This window comes from Chiloscyllium plagiosum, unplaced genomic scaffold (genome assembly GCF_037043375.1).
Source record: "Chiloscyllium plagiosum isolate Xiang-an unplaced genomic scaffold, Cpla_swu_hap1 HiC_scaffold_10, whole genome shotgun sequence".
Classification (NCBI taxonomy): Eukaryota; Metazoa; Chordata; class Chondrichthyes; order Orectolobiformes; family Hemiscylliidae; genus Chiloscyllium; species Chiloscyllium plagiosum.
The window spans coordinates 36,919,498-36,938,989 of NW_028270148.1; the positions used below are offsets into that span (position 1 = coordinate 36,919,498).

A 19,492-nucleotide genomic window follows, 5' to 3' on the forward strand; every position below is an offset into this window, starting at 1 on the left:
AATACATCGCTATAATGGTATCTGTGGAACTGCTCCCCTTCCTCAAGGCACCTGCTCCTTCTACACAATACAAGCTTTAAAAACCAGAGCATGGTATTGCCTCACCATGACTTCCCAATTTTCATTGCCTTTTCTCCAAACCTTTCAACCTCGCTGGTGTCCTTTACAGTGGGCCTTGCAATTTGCCTTGATTATTAATAAAACACTTTTTCCTGCAAATCAAAAATAAATTTAAGAAAGCGGTGTTTATCAAGTTGAAGAGGGTGACTACATATTTTAGATTACATTACAGTGTGGAAACAGGCCCTTCGGCCCAACAAGTCCACACTGACCCACCGAAGCGTAACCCACCAACCCACCCATACCCCAACATTTACCCCTTACCTAACACTACAGGCAATTTAGCATGGCCAATTCACCTAACCTGCACATCTTTGGACTGTGGGAGGAAACCCACGCAGACACGGGAGAACTTGCAAACTCCACACAGTCAGTCGCCTGAGGCGGAAACTGAACATGGGTCTCTGGCGCTGTGAGGCAGCAGTGCTAACCACTGTGCCACCGTGCCACCCACCAATGCAGTTGATGGAGCAGATGGGGTGGTTCACATGGAACAAAATGCTGATGATTAATTTTGTGGATTGTCCTTTGGGTGAAAAAAATGTAAAAAATGTAAAATGTTACGCTCTTGAAAGAACTTATTGATTTTCCTTCAGTCTTGTTTGCTGGCCTTCTAGTGTTTCTAGTGAGACATATCGCCAGCAGGGAACATTCCCTCTTCGTATTACGTGTGGTGAAATGACAAACACATTTATAAAGAATGTGCTTTTCATTTATTAGCTCCTAGTGACATGCAACAAAAATCTTCCTTGTTGCCTAATTAAGTACTTCTTTGTGAGTAGTGTTGATAGCTACTTAGACATTAATATGATTCTTAATGATATTTGGAGAAGACAAAAATGTAACAGTTTTTTTTAGGAGGGAGACAGATAGAAGCTATGAGGGATTTGCAACAGCAACAGTACGTGATGGATGGCAGTTACAGGAAGAGGGTAAAGTATCCAATACAGTCACATAGATGGGTTAACTCCAGGAAGGGTAAGAGAGGTAGGCACCTAGTGCAGGAGTCTTTTGTGAATATACCCATTTCAAACAGGTATGCTGTTTTGGAAAATGTAGGGGGTGATGGATTCTCAGGGGATCGTAGCAGGAACAGCCAAATTTCTGGTATTGAGACTGGCTCGAATGTAACGAGGGCTGTGTCGGATTCCAAGAGATCAATTGTGTTAGGGGATTCTCTAGTCTGATGTACAGACAGACATTTCTGTGGCCAGCAGCGACAAAGCAGAATGGTGTGTTGTTTCCCTGGTGCCAGGATCAAGGATGTCTCAGAGAGGGTACAAAATGTTCTCATGGGGAAGAGGGACCAGCAAGAGGTCATTGTCCACATTGGAACCAACGACATAGGAAGGGAAAAGGTTGAGATTCTGAAGGGACCATAGAGTTAGGCAGAAAGATTGGTACAGTTGAGAACAGAAGCGAGTCAAATAGTCAGGGCAGGCAGGGACAAGGTAGGACGAATAAATTAAACTGCATTTATTTCAATGCAAGGGGCCTAACAGGGAAGGCAGATGAACTCAGGGCATAGTTAGGAACATGGGACTGTGATATCATAGCAATTACAGAAACATGGCTGAGGGATGCGCAGGACTGGCAGCTTAATGTTCCAGGATACAAATGCTACAGGAAGGATAGAAAGGGAGGCAAGAGAGGAAGGGGAGTGGCATCTTTGAGAAGGGATAGCATTACAGCTATGCCGAGCGAGGATATTCCCAGAAATACATCCAGGGAAGATATTTGGGTGAAACTGAGAAATAAGAAAGGGATGATCACGTTATTGGGATCGTATTATAGACCCCCTAGTAGTCAGAGGGAAATTGAGAAACAAACTTGTAAGGAGATCCCTGCTATCTGTAAGAATAATAGGGTGGTTATGGTAGGGGATTTTAACTTTCCAGACCTAGACTGGGACTGTCAGAGTGTTAAGGGTTTAGAAGGAGAGGCATTTGTTAAGTGTGTACAAGACAATTTTCTGATTCAGTATGTGGATGTATCTACTAGAGAAGGTGCAAAACTCGACCTACTCTTGGGAAATAAGGCAGGGCAGGTTACTGAGGTGTCAGGGGGGAGCACTTGGCCAGCAGCCTAAATTCTATTAGATTTAAAATTGTGATGGAAAAGAATAGACCAGATCTAAAAGTTGAAGATCCAAATTGGAGAAAGGCCAATTTTGATGGTATGAGGCAAGAACTTTCGAAAGCTGATTGGAGGCAGATGTTCGCAGGTAAAGGGACAGCTGGAAAATGGGAAGCCTTCAGAAATGAGATAACAAGAATCCAGAGAAAGTATATTCCTGTCAGGGTGAAAGGGAAGGATGGTAGGTATAGGGAATGCCTAATGACTAAAGAAATTGAAGGTTTGGTTAAAAAAAAGGAAGCATATGCAAAGTATAGACAGGATAGATCGAGTGAATCCTTAGAAGTGTATAAAGGAAGTAAGAGTATACTTAAGAGGGAAATCAGGAGGGCGAAAAGGGGACATGAGATAGCTTTGGCAAATAGAATTAAGGAGAATCCAAGGGTTTTTACAAATATATTAAAGACAAAAGGGTAACTAGGGAGAGAATAGAGCCACTCAAAGATCAGCAAGGCGGCCTTTGTGTGGAGCCACAGAAAATGGGGGAGATACTAAATGAGTATTTTGCATCAGTATTTACTGTGGAAAAGGATATGGAATATATAGCCTGTAGGGAAATAGATGATGACATCTTGTAAAATGTCCATATTACAGAGGAGGAAGTGCTGGATGTCTTGAAACGCATAAAGGTGGATAAATCCCCAGGACCTGATCAGGCGTACCCTAGAACTCTGTGGGAAGCTCGAAGTTATTGCTGGGCCTCATGCTGAGATTTTTGTATCATGGATAGTCACAGGTAAGGTGCTGGTAGACTGGAGGTTGGCTAACGTGGTGCCACTGTTTAAAAAGGTGGTAAGGACAAGCTAGGTAACTATAGACCAGTGAGCCTGATGTCGGTGGTGGGCAAGTTGTTGAAGGGAATCCTGAGGGACAGGATGTACATGTATTTGGAAAGGCAAGGACTGATTAGGGATCATGTCTCACAAACTTGATTGAGTTTTTTGAAGAAATAACAAAGAGGATTGATGAGGGCAGAGTGGTAGATGTGATCTCTCTGGACTTCAGTAAGGCATTTGACAAGGTTCTTCATGGGAGACTGATTAACAAGGTTAGATCTCATGAAATACAGAGAGAACTAGCCATTTGGATACAGAACTGGCTCAAAGGTAGAAGACAGAGGGTGGTGGTGGAGGGTTGTTTATCAGACTGGAGGCCTGTGACCAGTGGAGTGCCACAAGGATCGGTGCTGGGTCCTCTACTTTTTGTCATTTATATAAATGATTTGGATGCAAGCATAAGATGTACAGTTAGTAGGTTTGCAGATGACACCAAAATTGGAGGTGTAGTTGACAGCGGAGAGGGTTACCTCAGAATACAATAGGATCTGGACCAGATGGGCCAATGGGCTGAGAAGTGGCAGATGGAGTTTAATTCAGATAAATGCGAGGTCCTGAATTTTGGGAAAGCAAATCTAAGCAGGACTTATATACTTAATGGTAAGGTCCTAGGGAGTGTTGCTGAACAAAGAGACCTTGGATTGCAGTCCACAGCTCCTTGAAAGTGGAGTTGTAGATAGATAAGATAGTAAGAAGGTGTTTGGTATGCTTTCCTTTATTGGTCAGAGTATTGAGTACATGAGTTTGGGAGGTCTTGTTGCGGCTGTACAGGACATTGGTTAGGCCACTGTTGGAATATAGTGTGCAATTCTGGTCTCCTTCCTATCGGACAGATGTTGTGAAACTTGAAAGGGTTCAGAAAAGATTTACAAGGATGTTGCCAGGGTTGGAGGATTTGAGCTACAGGGAGAGGCTGAACAGGCTGGGGCTGTTTTCCCTGGAGTGTCGGAGGCTGAGGGGTGACCTTACAGAGGTTTACAAAATTATGAGGGGCATGGATAGGATAAATAGACAAAGTCTCTTCCATGGAGTGGGGGTCCAGACTAGAGGGCATAGGTATAGTGTGTGAGGGGAAAGATATGAAAGAGACCTAAGGGGCAACTTTTTCACACAGAGGGTGGTACGTGTATGGAATGAGCTGCCAGAGGAAGTAGTGGAGGCTGGTACAATTGCAACATTTAAGAGGCATTTGGATGGGTATATGAATAGGAAGGGTTTGGAGGGATATGGGCCAGATGCTAGCAGGTAGGACTAGATTGGGTTGGGATATCTGGTCAGCGTGGACGGGTTGGAGCGAAGGGTCTGTTTCCATGCTATACATCTCTATGACTATATGACCAGCACCATACGTAATGCCTGATACTGAATAGTTAAAAGTTGTCAGGTAATGCACAAGCAAAATTAAAAGCGAAAGCCTACAAGTGATTTAGTAAAGCATGAAATGAGGGCCTGGAGGATTTCCATCTTTTTTCTGAAGTAATGAGTCGAACCATACCTTCGCAGTAAGGTTGCACCTTAAGATAAAGCTTATACAATGAGAACAGTAAATTCTAGGCAATACCGAACACAATTGTAAGTAACGATGAAATGTACCGACTAACTAATGTGTAATCAAATAAATTCCTTGTATTGCCTTCTTATGAATATTAAAATCCTACATGTGACATTTTGAACACACTAGGTTAAATTTCACGCTATGTTCAGTTGTTGACCGAGCTATATTATTTTATGTAGTTAAATGCCTGAAGCTTTAGAATTGTGGAGAAAAATCTAATGTCTCTCCCAATGGCAGGTAGCACTTAATCTTGTGGGAGGTATGTGGGTGGGAATCCTGCACTTCCTTGTTTCCATCTGGAATAGGTTTGTGGCAGTTATTCGCACGGATGTCTTTCCTGCTCACTTGACAATTACGGACCATAAGTGGCTAATTAATGACCACACAAGAGCCTCATGTTACTGCTGCCTCATTTTAATCCAGTGGCAATTGGTGGCTTTAGATGCAGGGAGCATTGCAAGCAAATCTAATTGAGTCTGCTTATGGGTTGCAGGCTCCTTGAGGTCAGGGCTCCTTTGTTGTCAGTGCCTGATTGAGGAACCTGGTATCGTGAAGGTGTTGGGGTTGGTGGGGGAGGAGGCAGCTGAGAGCTACCTCCAGCACTTGCTTCCAACTTTCTTCCTCTTTGAGCCCCTCCAATCATTTATAACATGAGGTCCAGAGATTCACAGCGGACATCCCCTCCCCATGACACAGGCCAGCAGCTCTAGGTAGACTGGGTCACTAGCCACCCAGGGAAGGAAAGGCCCACTGCTGGCCTCACAGTGATGGCACATCTGAGAAGTACCTGACTCTTGGTACATTTCAATCTGGTTTTGAAAATAATTTCCAACTCAAATAAGTAAGTTTTGCTAAGTAATGGATCTAATGAATAATATTGTAATGTGTAGTTGTTAGAATCATCAACAAAGAGAAAAAGCCATTAGATTTATGCCTTATTCAATTATTTCATTGATTGAGCTTTTCTGATTACTCCTCATTCAATTACTTCTCTCTTCCAGAAATCTACCTAATTGTCTCTTCAATCCACTTATACTTTCCCTTTAATGGTCTTCTCTTAATTTGTATTCACAATTCATTTTCCAATTTACAGTTGCTCAGCTGATTATATGGGTTGAACTTCTACCATGCTGTTCTGTACAGTTAATGAATTCATTCAGTGGAATAGATGTTACAAGGGTCAAGTTCATGATGTTTGTTCAAATAAATTTCAAGATCTAATTGAGAAGATACTAGTTAACTATTAGGATATTGATAAGTACACATGCAGTTTGTTTATTTACTGATCATAACGCTCCAATGACTTGGAGAGTGTTTATCCTGCTTGCTAATTTGTGTCTGATACCAAACAGTTGTCCTGAATGCATTCATCCATTTATATCTAAAGGGGTTATGGGTGGCAGTGAGCTATTTCAAGAGGAATATGCAGAGAACATCTTACTAATTAAGAAGAGGTATCAATCATAATTCTGTAATTGTATTCAAAAGGAATAGATTCCTTTTCTCTAATAAACATTAGCTTTGTTAAAGTGGATATTGTAGCATAAATTTTACTAACTATTCTGAGAATAACCTCTCATGTGGTGCCAACTTTAAAAACACCACTTATTTCAGCTTTGTATTTAAATAGCTGACAAAGCATTCAGGGGCTCCAATGCCTTCCCAGTTATGTGATCATACAGTCCGTTGAAAGTTTATGATTTGTATAAATAAGATGGAGATACATCTCTCAATCCAGATTTATATGTTTTGTTCACTCTGAATCAATCAGAGGCCAGAAAACAAATGCATAATTTAATCCTCAGTCCAAATTTATTAGTTGTTACCAAATGGTGAGCTTAGGATTGTTATCTTGAATGTAATAAACTGTCTTCTTGTCTGAGGAGTGCCATGTTCTAATATGTATTTAGCAGAATACTGTTGAAAATTTAGGTATTATTAAAATGAGGCAAACTGTCAATGGTGCTTCTGTAAGTTAATGCGGCATATCATGTGCAAGAATCAAAAGTAGCTGAATTTTGAGGTGTACTTGTTCTTAGTACAGTGAATTATGAATGAATAAAAATGTTTACAGAGTTAATTTAACTCTTGATTAAGCCAGACTTTCCAAAATGATAATTGTTATCAGTTGAGATTATTGGATAGGATTTTGCAGACCGGTAATTGTGTTTTCATTCAAAACAAATTAGGAAATTGACTGATTGCAACTACACAAGCTGAAGATCTTTGCCATTCATTCAATTAATTCTGAGCTTTGAAAGAAATAAAAAAAAGGCCTTCTCTCTGCTATCATTCAGCTGATCATTTTCTGAATTGATAGGTATCTATAAATCCTGTGTTATCTGTAACGGCAGCTTGATAGTAGACCTATGTTGACCTCAATATTTTTAACATGGCTCTGGAAATGTTTTATGAACCAAGTGTTTCCAGGAAAACTAACCTTGGTTTGAGCATCCCATGTACAGGGATATTAGCATACTTGAACAAATCCTTTCTCATGTTATTCACCTCCAACTCATATTATACATTATTAATCCCAAGCCTAGCTACTAACCAGAGATTGGGTGCAAATATTGTCTGTACAATACGTTTAAAATAAAATATTACATGCAGAATATTAGAAGCAAAAGGATTGTAGAAAAACAGAAAGAGAAAATCTTTCAGAGAAAAAACCTCAAGTAGGAAACAAATGGGCTGAACAAGATAAATAAAGGAAGAAACCAATTCACAAAGAAGGGGAAACTCTTGGAAGGAGACGATAAGGGGAAAGAAAAAAACCTGCTCTAAACAGAAACAAACCGTGATTCTCAAGAGCTTTGTTCAGAAACTCACACACACACCTCGAACAATCTCTGATTTCTACCCAAATTTGTAGATATAATTTCAAACTTAACTTTTGTCATGCCCATTTAGAACTTTGAAACTGATACATTATCTTATGTTTTACACATTTTTGTTCTGATTTTAATAATGTAAATTATGCAATTATTTGTAGAATCTCTAAATTATCATTCAGGAATTATACAGAGCTAATCAATTTCCAATAGTATTTTAAATGAACAAAGCAGACAATTACATTTACGTGAAAAATCCTTTCCAATCCAGATGCTGTTGGCATGACCCCACATATGCCATTCACTCTTTGCTGCTGCACTTAAGGGGATATCTTCCATGTGTGAGCCCAACCAATGACATTAACAAGCTCTTCTGCTACAGAAAGCAACAGTTAGCATTATCCAGCCGGCAGATGTATGCATTATACAGCAGGAGTCTCTGAATTCCAATCTAAAATGGGGGTTCCCTTCCAGATGACAATTGAGGCAATTGTAGCACCGCAGTGACTCCATACCTCCAACAAACTTAGCAAAAATTGAGCGTCAAACCTGTGACGTTTTAGAATGTTTGACTCATTTCTCACTGTCCTGACTACGTGAGTGAATAAAATGGCTTTTAAAAAATGATTTACTTTAAGCTCTGTGGTTGCTTTAGGTACAGTGGCTGTCACCCAGTCCCTGTTATCACTTGAATTTCCAATCCTAATTAAGTAGGACATCAAAATTGGCTATCATCGCTCAATGTGTGAAAAATGAGGTAACATGTAGGCTTACTGAGTGCTTGTGGTCTGTGGTTGTGGTTAATTCACTGGATTTTCAACCAGAAACTCACAGCTTTGAGACCCAAGGATGAGAATTTTCCTGTCTCAGCTTGGTGAAATTATTTTGTTGCTGTCGAGATGCTATATGGAGCACTTGGCAATAATGAGGAACATTACCAGAGTTGGAGAGGGAGAAAGAAAAGAGGGCAAGGATTATCAACCTATCCTAGTAAATCGTATTCTTTGGCAGTAAACCTTTTCCTTCTGGAACGGTTGAAGAATATAGTATCAAAGGTCAAAACCAGGAACGAACCTGGTAGATCTACGTGGGGCACTGATGCTACAGCACCCCAGACATCAGCACTTGCCCTATGGTATCTGTAACAGAGAACCCTGCAACTGTCTGGCAGGGGTCATTGCACACACATATCTTGTTGACACTCAATTAAATCATCTTCTCAAATACCCCACCCCCAGCTTTCTTTCTTGCAAACACACTCCCACATACATTCACCAAATGATGAAAACATGTAAGGTGGCTGAACCTTACTGCCACTCCAGGTGGACCTGCGCAACCCACTTACTGTCCAGTTTCCATCTCGGCACCCCATATGGAACAACCTTCCTGAGCAATATCCACCAGTTGACATCCTTTAGATCAAGAAAGGGAGAAAACGGGAAGTCAATAACAAGCATTTTGTGACAACCCCAATCAGTTGAGTGAACTTCCCTGGTGCAGGACAAACCAGGGCCCATGCTTGGCCAATGTGCATGGCTTGTGCTTCAGTTCAAACCCCATATGCCCGGTTGGAGAGAGACAGGCAATGCTGCACAGTACCAAGGAGTTCCCTTTCTAGAGAATAAGAAGCAAACTGATTTGTTTAAACTCAGCAAATGAGGAGACTATCACTTGGCTTCACTTGCGAACTAATAAACTAAGTGAGAGAGTCATAAGCATAAATATGTAATGTATACCTTGTGTTCTTGGCCTTGAGTTAAAAATAAGATGATTAATACATATTGGAAAACTAGAGGCTGGCGATAATCAGTTCAATGATATTCAATATTATAGATATTGCATCAATATCGTAAAGCTCCCTGACAAAGGAACAGTGCTTCGAAAGCTTGTACTCACAAATAAACCTGTTGGACTATAACCTGGTGTTGTGTGATTTTTAACAATATCATAAACTCACTACACAACATTTCTGGTTGTTACAATAATTTATTACTTGGTTACTTCTTCAACTTATCCTAATATATTTTTCTAAATGGTGGTGGCAGGTATATTAGAGGTGGAACAACTTTGGTGAAACGGGAGCAAATATTAAAGGAGGCAAAAGATTATATGGGCTTCACCTGATTGGCATTTTGTGACTTTAATTTTATTCTTGTACCAAAACACAGGAAATGATCTGAACCTATTAAGCATAATATTTTGTCAGGAAGGAAATTGGAATTCTGTTCTGAGGTAAAAAGTAGTGTCAGGTCTTGCTGGGTAGATATTAATGTAGCTACTTAAATGTATTTCCACAGGATTTTTCATTGGTGCATTGGTGTTATGTTGGGGTGACAGGGAATAAATGACCTCGCATGCATGCTAGCAAGAATGAGATGCCTCACTTCCAAAAGTGGTGGAATCAAACCCAGCCATTGAAGAATCACAGATTTTATAGTCCAGATTGTTAGCAGGCAGTTATCAGGGAGCAACAAGGGGCTGATGGGAATGGTCCCTGGTAATCAAGTTCTGAAGTTTGTGTGTCAGTGTGGTGGTGGTGCTCCGAGTTGGAGGGTGGAAGAGAGAGTGGACAGTGAAGGAAGAATCAGATTGGTTGGAATAGAGATCAGGACAGGATGCTGGGAGGGAGAACTTGCAACTGGGGGAGAATGTTCAGATTGCCGGGAAAGAGAACAAAGTAAGTTTTCTTATGGATCAACCACAAAATATTCCGACTCCTTTCTGGCTTGCAAACAATTGTGAAAAAAAAACACTTACTTGCTAGACCCCTCAGTTCTCATCTCTCTTCAGTTGCTGAATTTCCTGAGCCTAGGGAAATGGATCCTGCAGCCATTAAATGAAGTGCCTGTCAAAATTTGAGCAATGCAGCTGTACTGACACATTACGATCACTAACTCACCTCTGGAACAGATCATTCAGTTGACCTCCTACCGGCCACTGTTAAACCAGCAGTCGGCATATTCTTGTCTAGTTGGGGTTGGGAATCAGATGTCTTCCTGTTTAGTCCCAGCAAAAAAGGAAGAGTGATCAAGCAGGTTTGAGAAACATAAAATATTTTATTTGGATGTACAGGAACATCTGCATTCTCATTCAGTGCTCACTGCGACTGATGCCTAAAGAACTAACATGAAGCACTGTGTTTAAATAGAAATGTGTTTTTAACCAACCTAGTACTGCCTGGAAATGATGAATGATAAAAGATTGTTTAGTCTATTCACAGTGTTTATAGCATTCTACATATTTTTGAATAATTTCTGAATCTCCCACATTCTATGTAATTGTGAAAAAAAGTAATGATTTCCTAAACAAATGGGATCAAGTATTGTTAAAAATAATTCAAGTCTTTGTCTTAGCCAAGTCTGCATTCTCTCCCACCTTTGTGTTAGTTGGATTAAAAGGAAATGTTAATTTTGATTTGATTTCCTTTACAGGGTATTCTAATTTAGTCTCTTAAGTAGCATTTAAATCTAATGCATAAGAAAGATGCTAAATTTAGAAAAAAACACTTTTTTTTGTTTATGCATGAGATGCTTGCATCATTGGCAAAGCCTGACATTATTGTCCAGGATCTCATTGTCCTTGTAAAGTGATGAGCCAAATTCTTGAATATCACTGAGTGGCTTGCTGGAGCACAGTTAAGCAACCACATTATTGTGGGTTTGGAGTCAACTGACCAGACTAAGGACAGCCAATTTCCTTCCCAAAAGGAATTAGTAAACTAGACAGGTTCTAACAACAATCCAGTGTGTTCATTGTCGTTATTGATACTAGCTTTTCTTTCTAAATTTATTTAACCAATTGGATTGAAGTTTAGATTAGATTAGATTAGATTAGATTAGATTAGATTAGATTAGATTACTTACAGTGTGGATTACTTACAGTTCTCCCTCAGTAATGGTTAGATTGAGCTACAGCTTGATAACCCAGAGGCAGTATTTTATGGTGACCCCCACGGATGGATTTGCAAGAGAAGGTATGGGATTTGCAAAACTCTGCAGGTCTCTGCTACTTGAATTTGCTGGGATGTTACAAGTGGCAGGTGTTGCTCCAGGTGACCTGCCAGCAGCAGCTGGTCAATTGGACAGGAGATGGGATTTTCTCTCCCAATAGAAGGTCTGACTCCAGTCAATTAATGTTCTTTAAAGCTTTCAATAACTGTGTGGCAGCCATTCGGAACAGGGTGACATTCCCAACATTTTCAGTAGCAGGACAAGAAGCACCAGTATCCATTAATTTTTTTTTCCCAGGTCTCTGGACAATGATTACAAAACAAAACCCTCAAAGCTGCTCCTAATTCAAAAAGATTGTGGCTGATCTGACCTTTGCTACCCGTCCCCATCACCTTTAATTCCCTTTTATTCAGAAAATCTGTTCAATACAGCTTTGGATGAATCTCATGATTCAGTCTCCAAACCTTGTTTCAGTTTGCCCTACTCAAAAAGACCTATATATTCTGAATCTTTGTTTTCTGTTAGCAAATCCACTGTCCCAACACTATGAGCTTTTATATTACAGAATAACCTTAGTTATGTGGCACCTTTTGAAAATCAATATATATCCACTAGTTGACCTTTATTCAGTCAGCTTTTTTACATTCTTGTAGAACTGTTACAAATGAAATTTCCCATTTTTGAAACCACATTTGTCTGATAGTAAAAGGATTTTCTAAAGGTGCTCCAACTGTTGCATGTGTACGTTGCCTGTATGAGATGTTGCCTTTAAGGACTAACTGTGGTGAGTGTAAACCATGCTACACAACTCTGCCTGGCAATTAGTTTGTAATGGGTTCGCTAGTTGCACAAACAGAAACCAGCTGGCAAACTGTAATATCTGCTTAATAATTTCAAATACATTTTACTGTTTTAAGTAAGTTAATATGCAGCATTCATCAGTCCCTGATGAGTGATTGATTTTAGATTGTTATTATGAACACAACAGGTGCTATGTCTTTAATAGTGGATTCTAACATTCCCCCAGTGACAAAGGTTAGCCTGCCTGGCCTGTAGTAGCCTGCGAGGAGAAAGTGAGGTCTGCAGATGCTGGAGATCAGAGCTGGAAATGTGTTGCTGGAAAAGCGCAGCAGGTCAGGCAGCATCTAGGGAACAGGAGAATCGACGTTTCGGGCTCCTGAAGAAGGGCTAATGCCCGAAACGTCGATTCTCCTGTTCCCTAGATGCTGCCTGACCTGCTGCGCTTTTCCAGCAACACATTTCCATCTGTAGTAGCCTGCGTCTGGTGTTTACTACAGTCTTCTGTGGATCATTCTTTTAAACCAAACTGAACCTACTTTGTTATCACGTAAGCTTTTTCTTTTAATTGTCCATGCCTAATGGAACTGGCCACCTCAGAAATAGAGAACATGCACATACTATATAGTTGGCAGATCTATTGAATTTGCTTGATATGTTTTATCTGTAAATTAATTCCTGAAATTTAAACGGTCAAGAAAGCAAATCATTTAGAATGCTTAGCAGAATGACTCAAGAAAAGAAAAGTACTTTTTTCTCACACAGAAGACGCAATAGCGGTGATGTTATGTCTGTAGTGCCTGTAGGGAGCCTTGTATGCCAGCAGTGCATATCAGGAACTCATGTATTTGCTGGCCATCATTTTTTTGATCATTTATTGACTGTGGAAGCGTGGGGTCAGAAAACTGCTGCTAATGTATACAACAGGGATTGACCTTAAATATTTGTAGTTTTTACAAAGAAAATCAGACATTTCATTCAGGGCTCAGGCTTGAAATCTGTTGCAGTTTTCCAGTCTGCAAGCTTCCCTTGCCAAAGAGTAGTTAACTCCGATTGACTTTACTTGGTACTTACTTAACAGCACCCAGACTTTGGACATTAAAATACATTGTTCACATTAGCAATTTAGTAATAGAGGATGCATTAAATGGTTCAATATTCCTGCATTCAGAAACAATACCTCATGTTATATTGAGAACATCATATAATTTACAGAGGAAATTGCACTAATTTAAGAAAAGTCCCAAACCTTTTCAAACAATGCACTGTCACACATTCCACTTAGCTTACATGACTTCCCTCATCCAGTCCCTTCACATAACAGAATGATTGTGAAACCTATGTCCCTGTTGGCTCTCTGTCTATGCCTCTGTACTTCAGATGTCAATTCAACTCAGCTGACATACCAAGGCCCAACATGAAGAATACATTCCTGAACAACATACTAACGGCATTCCAAGTACTGATAATGCCATCCAACCCTGCTCCTTCTGGTTCTTTTGTAGGGCGATGCTAACCTCCCACTTCTTCCATGTTGTGCCTTTACTGTTGGCATTGGCTGCTGCATCCTGCTGTGGGGTTTCTGGAGGTAGTGGCAACAGTTTGCATACACTCTTGGAATAAGAGAGAAAACATTGCGTGAGTTGAAAGAGGAACAAGGATCAACAAAGAGATTGAAGGAGACATAATAAAAAGCCAAGGAAGAAGACTGAGAGTATCAGTGGGAGAAGAGGAGAGTAGCACGAGGGGACCTTCAGTGTACATTGCAGACCTCTTGGTGTGACCGTGCATTTGTGTCTCTGACAGGGATGCATGCATAGCTTATAATAAGCTTGAAATATTTGATCTTCTACTGACCTCATTAGTGAACAAATCAAGCCTCTCACAGACCTAAAACAACAGAACTGGATTTTTATTTTCAGAATGAAATTAGGAGTCGGACCATTTCCCTACCTTGTGATCCAGTCTTTTGCCCCATGCAAGTTTCATGGCTGATGAAGGACTGGTGCTTTGGAGTCCATCTCCTGAAAGAAGGAGAAACAGATGCTGTCAGGTTAAATGTTCACCTTTGTTCACAGGACATCAGCCTAGTACTATAGCTGTACGAACTTGAGACCCCCTCAACCATTACAGTCATATGTCCACTCACCCGGTACTCACTACGTACAGGATTCCCGAGCCCTACAATAAAAGCGGGGAGTCCTTGAAATGCTCAAAAACCACCTGAATAAACAAACAGTCAAATAAATAAAATCTATTTCAAAAGAATTATTATTCTATAAAGTGGCCAAAATAACTAAAAAGGTAAACAAACACTCATTCAGAAACCACTTCAAAAACATTATCTTATTAACAGATCATAAAGCTGTCACCATAAAGAAACAGTCTCCTTAACAGCTGTATCAACAACTCCTTCGAAGCTGAATCTGTTAATGGAGTTTAGAACTAAGCTAGGCACTCCAAATGAAATTGCCTTGCACATATTGTCACAACCCATCCAGAGCTGAATACATTCATGTATTTGAAGTAATTTGAAGAGGTCAGCTGTCTGTTCAGACCTTGAAGCTGGCAAACAAATGTCTCAAGTGTCCTTCATTGGAAATAATAATAAACTGACACAGGCAAATCTGAATATTATTACTGTTCAATACAAAAGTGCAATTTATCCAGTGGATAATGTGGTCTAATGCACTTGATGACTTTTCTACTGTCATATATTTTGTGGTCGGTCTAGTGGTCTCTTACTGCTTAAGAATAAAGATGTATCATCAACTGTTGGATTAAAAGTATAGATAACCGAACATACAATGTCCGATTATGACATATAAAGTTGGCAATACTTTTGAACCTACTTGTCAAAAGGTTTCCAGCTTCAGACAGGGATTTTGCCATAGTTCTTGACACCTCCAAGCTTGTGTGAACCATGTCGCCTTTTGTAGCTAAGCCCAACTTCCCATCAAAGTTTTTGAGGGTCTGAAATGTCCTCCTGCAATGGAGCTGGTGATGTCAGGGCTCTGTATTGTCTTGCAACTTGTGCTGTTAGCCCACACCATGGAAAATTGCCAGTAACTGGAATAATGAAGGGAATTCCAGAAGCTGGGCCCATCTTTTTGTTGGCCTTCCTTAGTTCTGGTATGGGTGTGAAAACCTGGCCTGTAAATACAATTGCTTCCAATCCATTGCTGCACCTAAAACAAACTCTGAAGATATGATTACATGATCAATATGAAAAACAAATTGGGAACACAAGCTACATACAGGCATATGTAAAATGTAAACCATCACAGTCCATGATCAATCTAGCTGAGAGCAAATCCATGTGAAATTTGTTAGATTGTATTCATAAATATTGAAGTACTACAAATGGTAGAAATCTAAAATAAAACAGAAAATATTTGGAAGTGCTCTGCAAAATATTTATGTATTATATATATAATCTAAAGTTTTAACTGGAGACTGGCATTTATTCTGTTGTGCCTTCAACATTGAGGGACATCCACCGTTGGAAGCTATGAAGCAGTTATGTACTGCATCATTCCTTATGCGACATCCTGATAGAATAAACGTCTAAGTAAGACTTTACTCCACAGGATGGAGCGCAAATCAAATATTAACTCTCTGGGCTTCTCATAAATCTTCTTGCGGTCTTTAGCATAGCTATCCTACCAGGCTTGGAAACTGCTCTTGCTGCTTTTACACAATATTGTGTGATGTGGGCAGATTGAAGAAACAATTTGTGAATGAAGTTGGGAATACAATATCTGTGCTGCACAAAATAAAAATAAGTCTTTTTTCTGTTAATTCATTTGAAATTTAATAAGGAATATTAAAGCAGGCAAGTCACATACAGCAGTTGTCTGTTCAATGTCCCCCTCATCAACTTCAATACTTGGAATTAAGCACTCCACTTGTTTAGAATGTCCAAACTGAGCAGGAAATTTGACCTTTCCTGGTCAATAACAGCAGTTGGATGAAACCCAACAACGTTACTGTTCTGAAATATTTCAAATATTTCACATTTAGCATGGTAAATAGCTGTCAGGAATGTAATCACTGACTTTTCCACTTCTGTTCTAACAACACATCATGACATGTGCCAAGGTGATTGTTAATTGAGTTATTGGAGTGGCCTTTCCAAATATCTTTGAGAAATTGACTAAATTAGGCATTTCTTCCCTCAACAAAATGTAAGATCCACTAAAACTATTCCCACCTCTCTTTTTGAAGATGGAAAGGAATCTAAAGCAATGAATTGATAAACAGTTTGTGACTGCCTGCACGTATTTCCCAGCCTGCATGGGTCAGCATGTCAGCCACCCAGTCTTATCCACAAGGAATGCAGTCACCAGTTAATCATGTTGCCTGAGTCTTTTATTGTGCAGTATTGCTCTTTGGCAATTCTGAAAAAAGAAGCTAATTTAGCAGTGAATGCAAAGCATTTAAAAAAGGCTTGCATTTACATGGTGTCTTTCATGGCCACTGGCTGTCTCAAAGCACTTTATAGCCGATGAATAAGTATTTTGAAGTGTAATCACTGTTGTAATGTAGGAAATATTGCAATCAATTTTGCACATATCAAACTTCCACAAGCAGCAATGCAATAATGATTAGCTAAGGATTTTTTTTTCGCGTGATGTTGCGTACAGGATAACTATTGACCATGACACTGAGGATAACTCCCAGCTCTTGGAAGTAAAGTCTTGGGATCTATCAATGCTGTTTAATCCTAGAAGATGACATTACCATGTTGCAACACCCCTTCAGTACTGCTTTGGAGCATCACCATAGACGTTTCTGTTCAAGGCCAGAGCCTTGTCACTCGGGTGAAAGTGTTGCCAACTGAGCTATAGCTGACATTATAAACATGATGTAACATAGTTCTCCTTCAAACACATGGCTTGCTTTTAGTGTGGATTCAGTGCCTGTCAGGACTGCATTGATAGCACAAGAAAATGGCAGCACCACTTATTGAGAGATAAGGCTGTGTGCAATGGAAGCTTTTAATCCTCTCTGCATTGAAGGTGGTATTTAGAGTTGTAGGTAATCAATAATATGAAAGAATATTTCCATTTTCTTCCATTCCTGAAACTTGCTGCACATATGGCTAGAATCCGCATGCCTGAATGACCAGTTGGCATTTAGGAGGAAGGTGGACAGTTTTGTGTTTTGTCAAGAGAATTTTTGAAGTCACTGTCTTGCAGATACTGTCTAATTGGTTGTGCATTTCCAATATTCTCTGTATTTCCACTTGCAATCAAAAATTTGTTTTAGCCATGTTTAGAAAGGTGCTGGGCAAATGAGTAAATAATCTAAGTGAAACATTCAATTATGGTTGTTTATAAGAAAAATCCTCTAAGACCAGTACAAAAAAAAATCAGGCGTGCCCATGTGATAATTGTCAAACTTGGCTTGATCTAAAAGTATGCAAAGCATGTTAAGAAAATAAATTCAAGAACTAAGCGGTTCTCCAATGATGTCGATGCCATTTGTGGAAAAGTCACAGTTTGGTAACGATTTATGAGAAGAGAAATTAAATTGACAATTCTGAACATTTGTTCAGTTGTGGGTGTCTATGTTATAATTGACTCGATTTTACTTATTAATTACAGATAGACCTGGAACCAGAAGGAAGAGTGTATGTTGTCATAGATCTATCGGGATCATCAAGTGAAGGTAATGTTTCATTAAGCAATTAAACTTGGCAGTTTTCTTTGGCACATTTAATTTAGCAACTCCAATATTTTTTAACTTCCCCTTGTCACTGTCAGCAGTAACCTTTCCTCTCGTTGACAGTGTATTACAGTATTTGGTAAGCTCCCAGTGCCATGATTTCCTCAAGTATCAATCAAAACAATTGTAAAATAAAAACATACTGCCAGGTCATGATTCCATGGAGGTTTAAAACAAGTTCAACTACTCTGATACAATAAAGATAATTTAATGTCAACTATAAGATCAGTGCCGTCTTAAAACATAGCACCCTCACAGTGTATCAGTTTCTTTATCCTGTATCAGATATCCGTGGGTGAACTGTCTTTAGAGTTAGTTGTGAAGGATCTGATTTTTAAAAGGATTCAAATGTACAATATGATATAGTTATGACTTTTAAAATTCATTCTTGGGAACCCTGTGTCACCGGGGCCAGCATTTATAGCCCATTCCTTGTGACTATTTCCTGAATTGTGGTTGGGTATGATGTGGACGCTCCTCAAGTCTACCTGCACTACAGCTTTAGTTAAACTTAGTGGGGTTATCCTTTATGTGGGCATGTATATGATTTTTGAAAACTTGTATTAGCAATATTCTTGAAGTACCAGTGGACTTATATATACTTGCTTTCAATTCAGGAATATGTGCAGTGCTTTTTTTGTAGTTAATTGCACCTAAATGTGGATGGTTAAATATGAAATCTGCTACATTGTGGAGCAAGTTAAATTTGAAATTCCTGGGGACAATATTTCCTGGATTACACATATACTGACTATGTGCCTTATCACTACGCTGACCCCCTTCAGAATTGCATTACTCTGGAGAGAGGTTCTGTTGTAATCTAGGTGAAGCCACATGTATAAAAGTCATATCAATTTTGAGTTGCATATAATGCACTAGTATATCTTGTTTGCACCTCACATTCCATTCACCTTCAAAATGAAGAAAAAAATCTGTATTTCTTTTGTGATTTCTTTTTTAGCCCTTAATGAGCCATCTGATATTTGTGCCATTGTGGAACAGCTCTGCTTCAATTAGGAAATAGGATGTTTCAGTGTCACTCTTGATCATATTATTTGCATTAACCCTGGGAAGCTGGATCTGCTTCAGGGTTGGGATGCTTTTACCACACGCTGACTGGAGAGATATGAAGATTAGAAACGTTTTTACAATGACTTAGAACAGGTGCTTTTAGATTAGATTCCCTACAATGTGGAAACAGGCCCTTCGGCCAAACAAGTCCACACTGACCCTCTGAAGAGTAACCCACCCAGACTCATTTCCCTACCTTTACCCCTGATGAATGCACCTAACACTGGGCAATTTAGCATGGCCAGTTCACCTGACCTGCACATTTGTTGTGTGGAAAGTAATAGAAAATTGATCTAATAAAATGACCCCAAAGGCTTGGTGACACTGTCTGGCCAGTGATTCAATGCAGTAACAAAACTTAGGTAGGGCAGAAATCAACTGTAGGCACAATCATTTTGAAATGTTTAACCAATCTCTCCTCTCCCATCCAACTTATCACCTCCTTTGTATGAACTATGCTAA

The 19,492-nt window shown here is 39.6% G+C and overlaps 1 protein-coding gene across 2 annotated transcripts in view; it reads left to right on the forward strand.

The window, feature by feature from the left end:
- The window catches only part of LOC122552746 (protein kinase C epsilon type), a 598,788-nt gene that overhangs the window by 131,568 nt on the left and 447,728 nt on the right, over positions 1-19,492 (forward strand). For both annotated transcript variants that reach the window (XM_043695660.2, XM_043695661.2), the window contains exon 2: positions 17,839-17,902. In XM_043695660.2, coding sequence (XP_043551595.1) covers positions 17,839-17,902 — 64 coding nt within the window. The remainder of the gene's footprint in view (positions 1-17,838; positions 17,903-19,492) is intronic.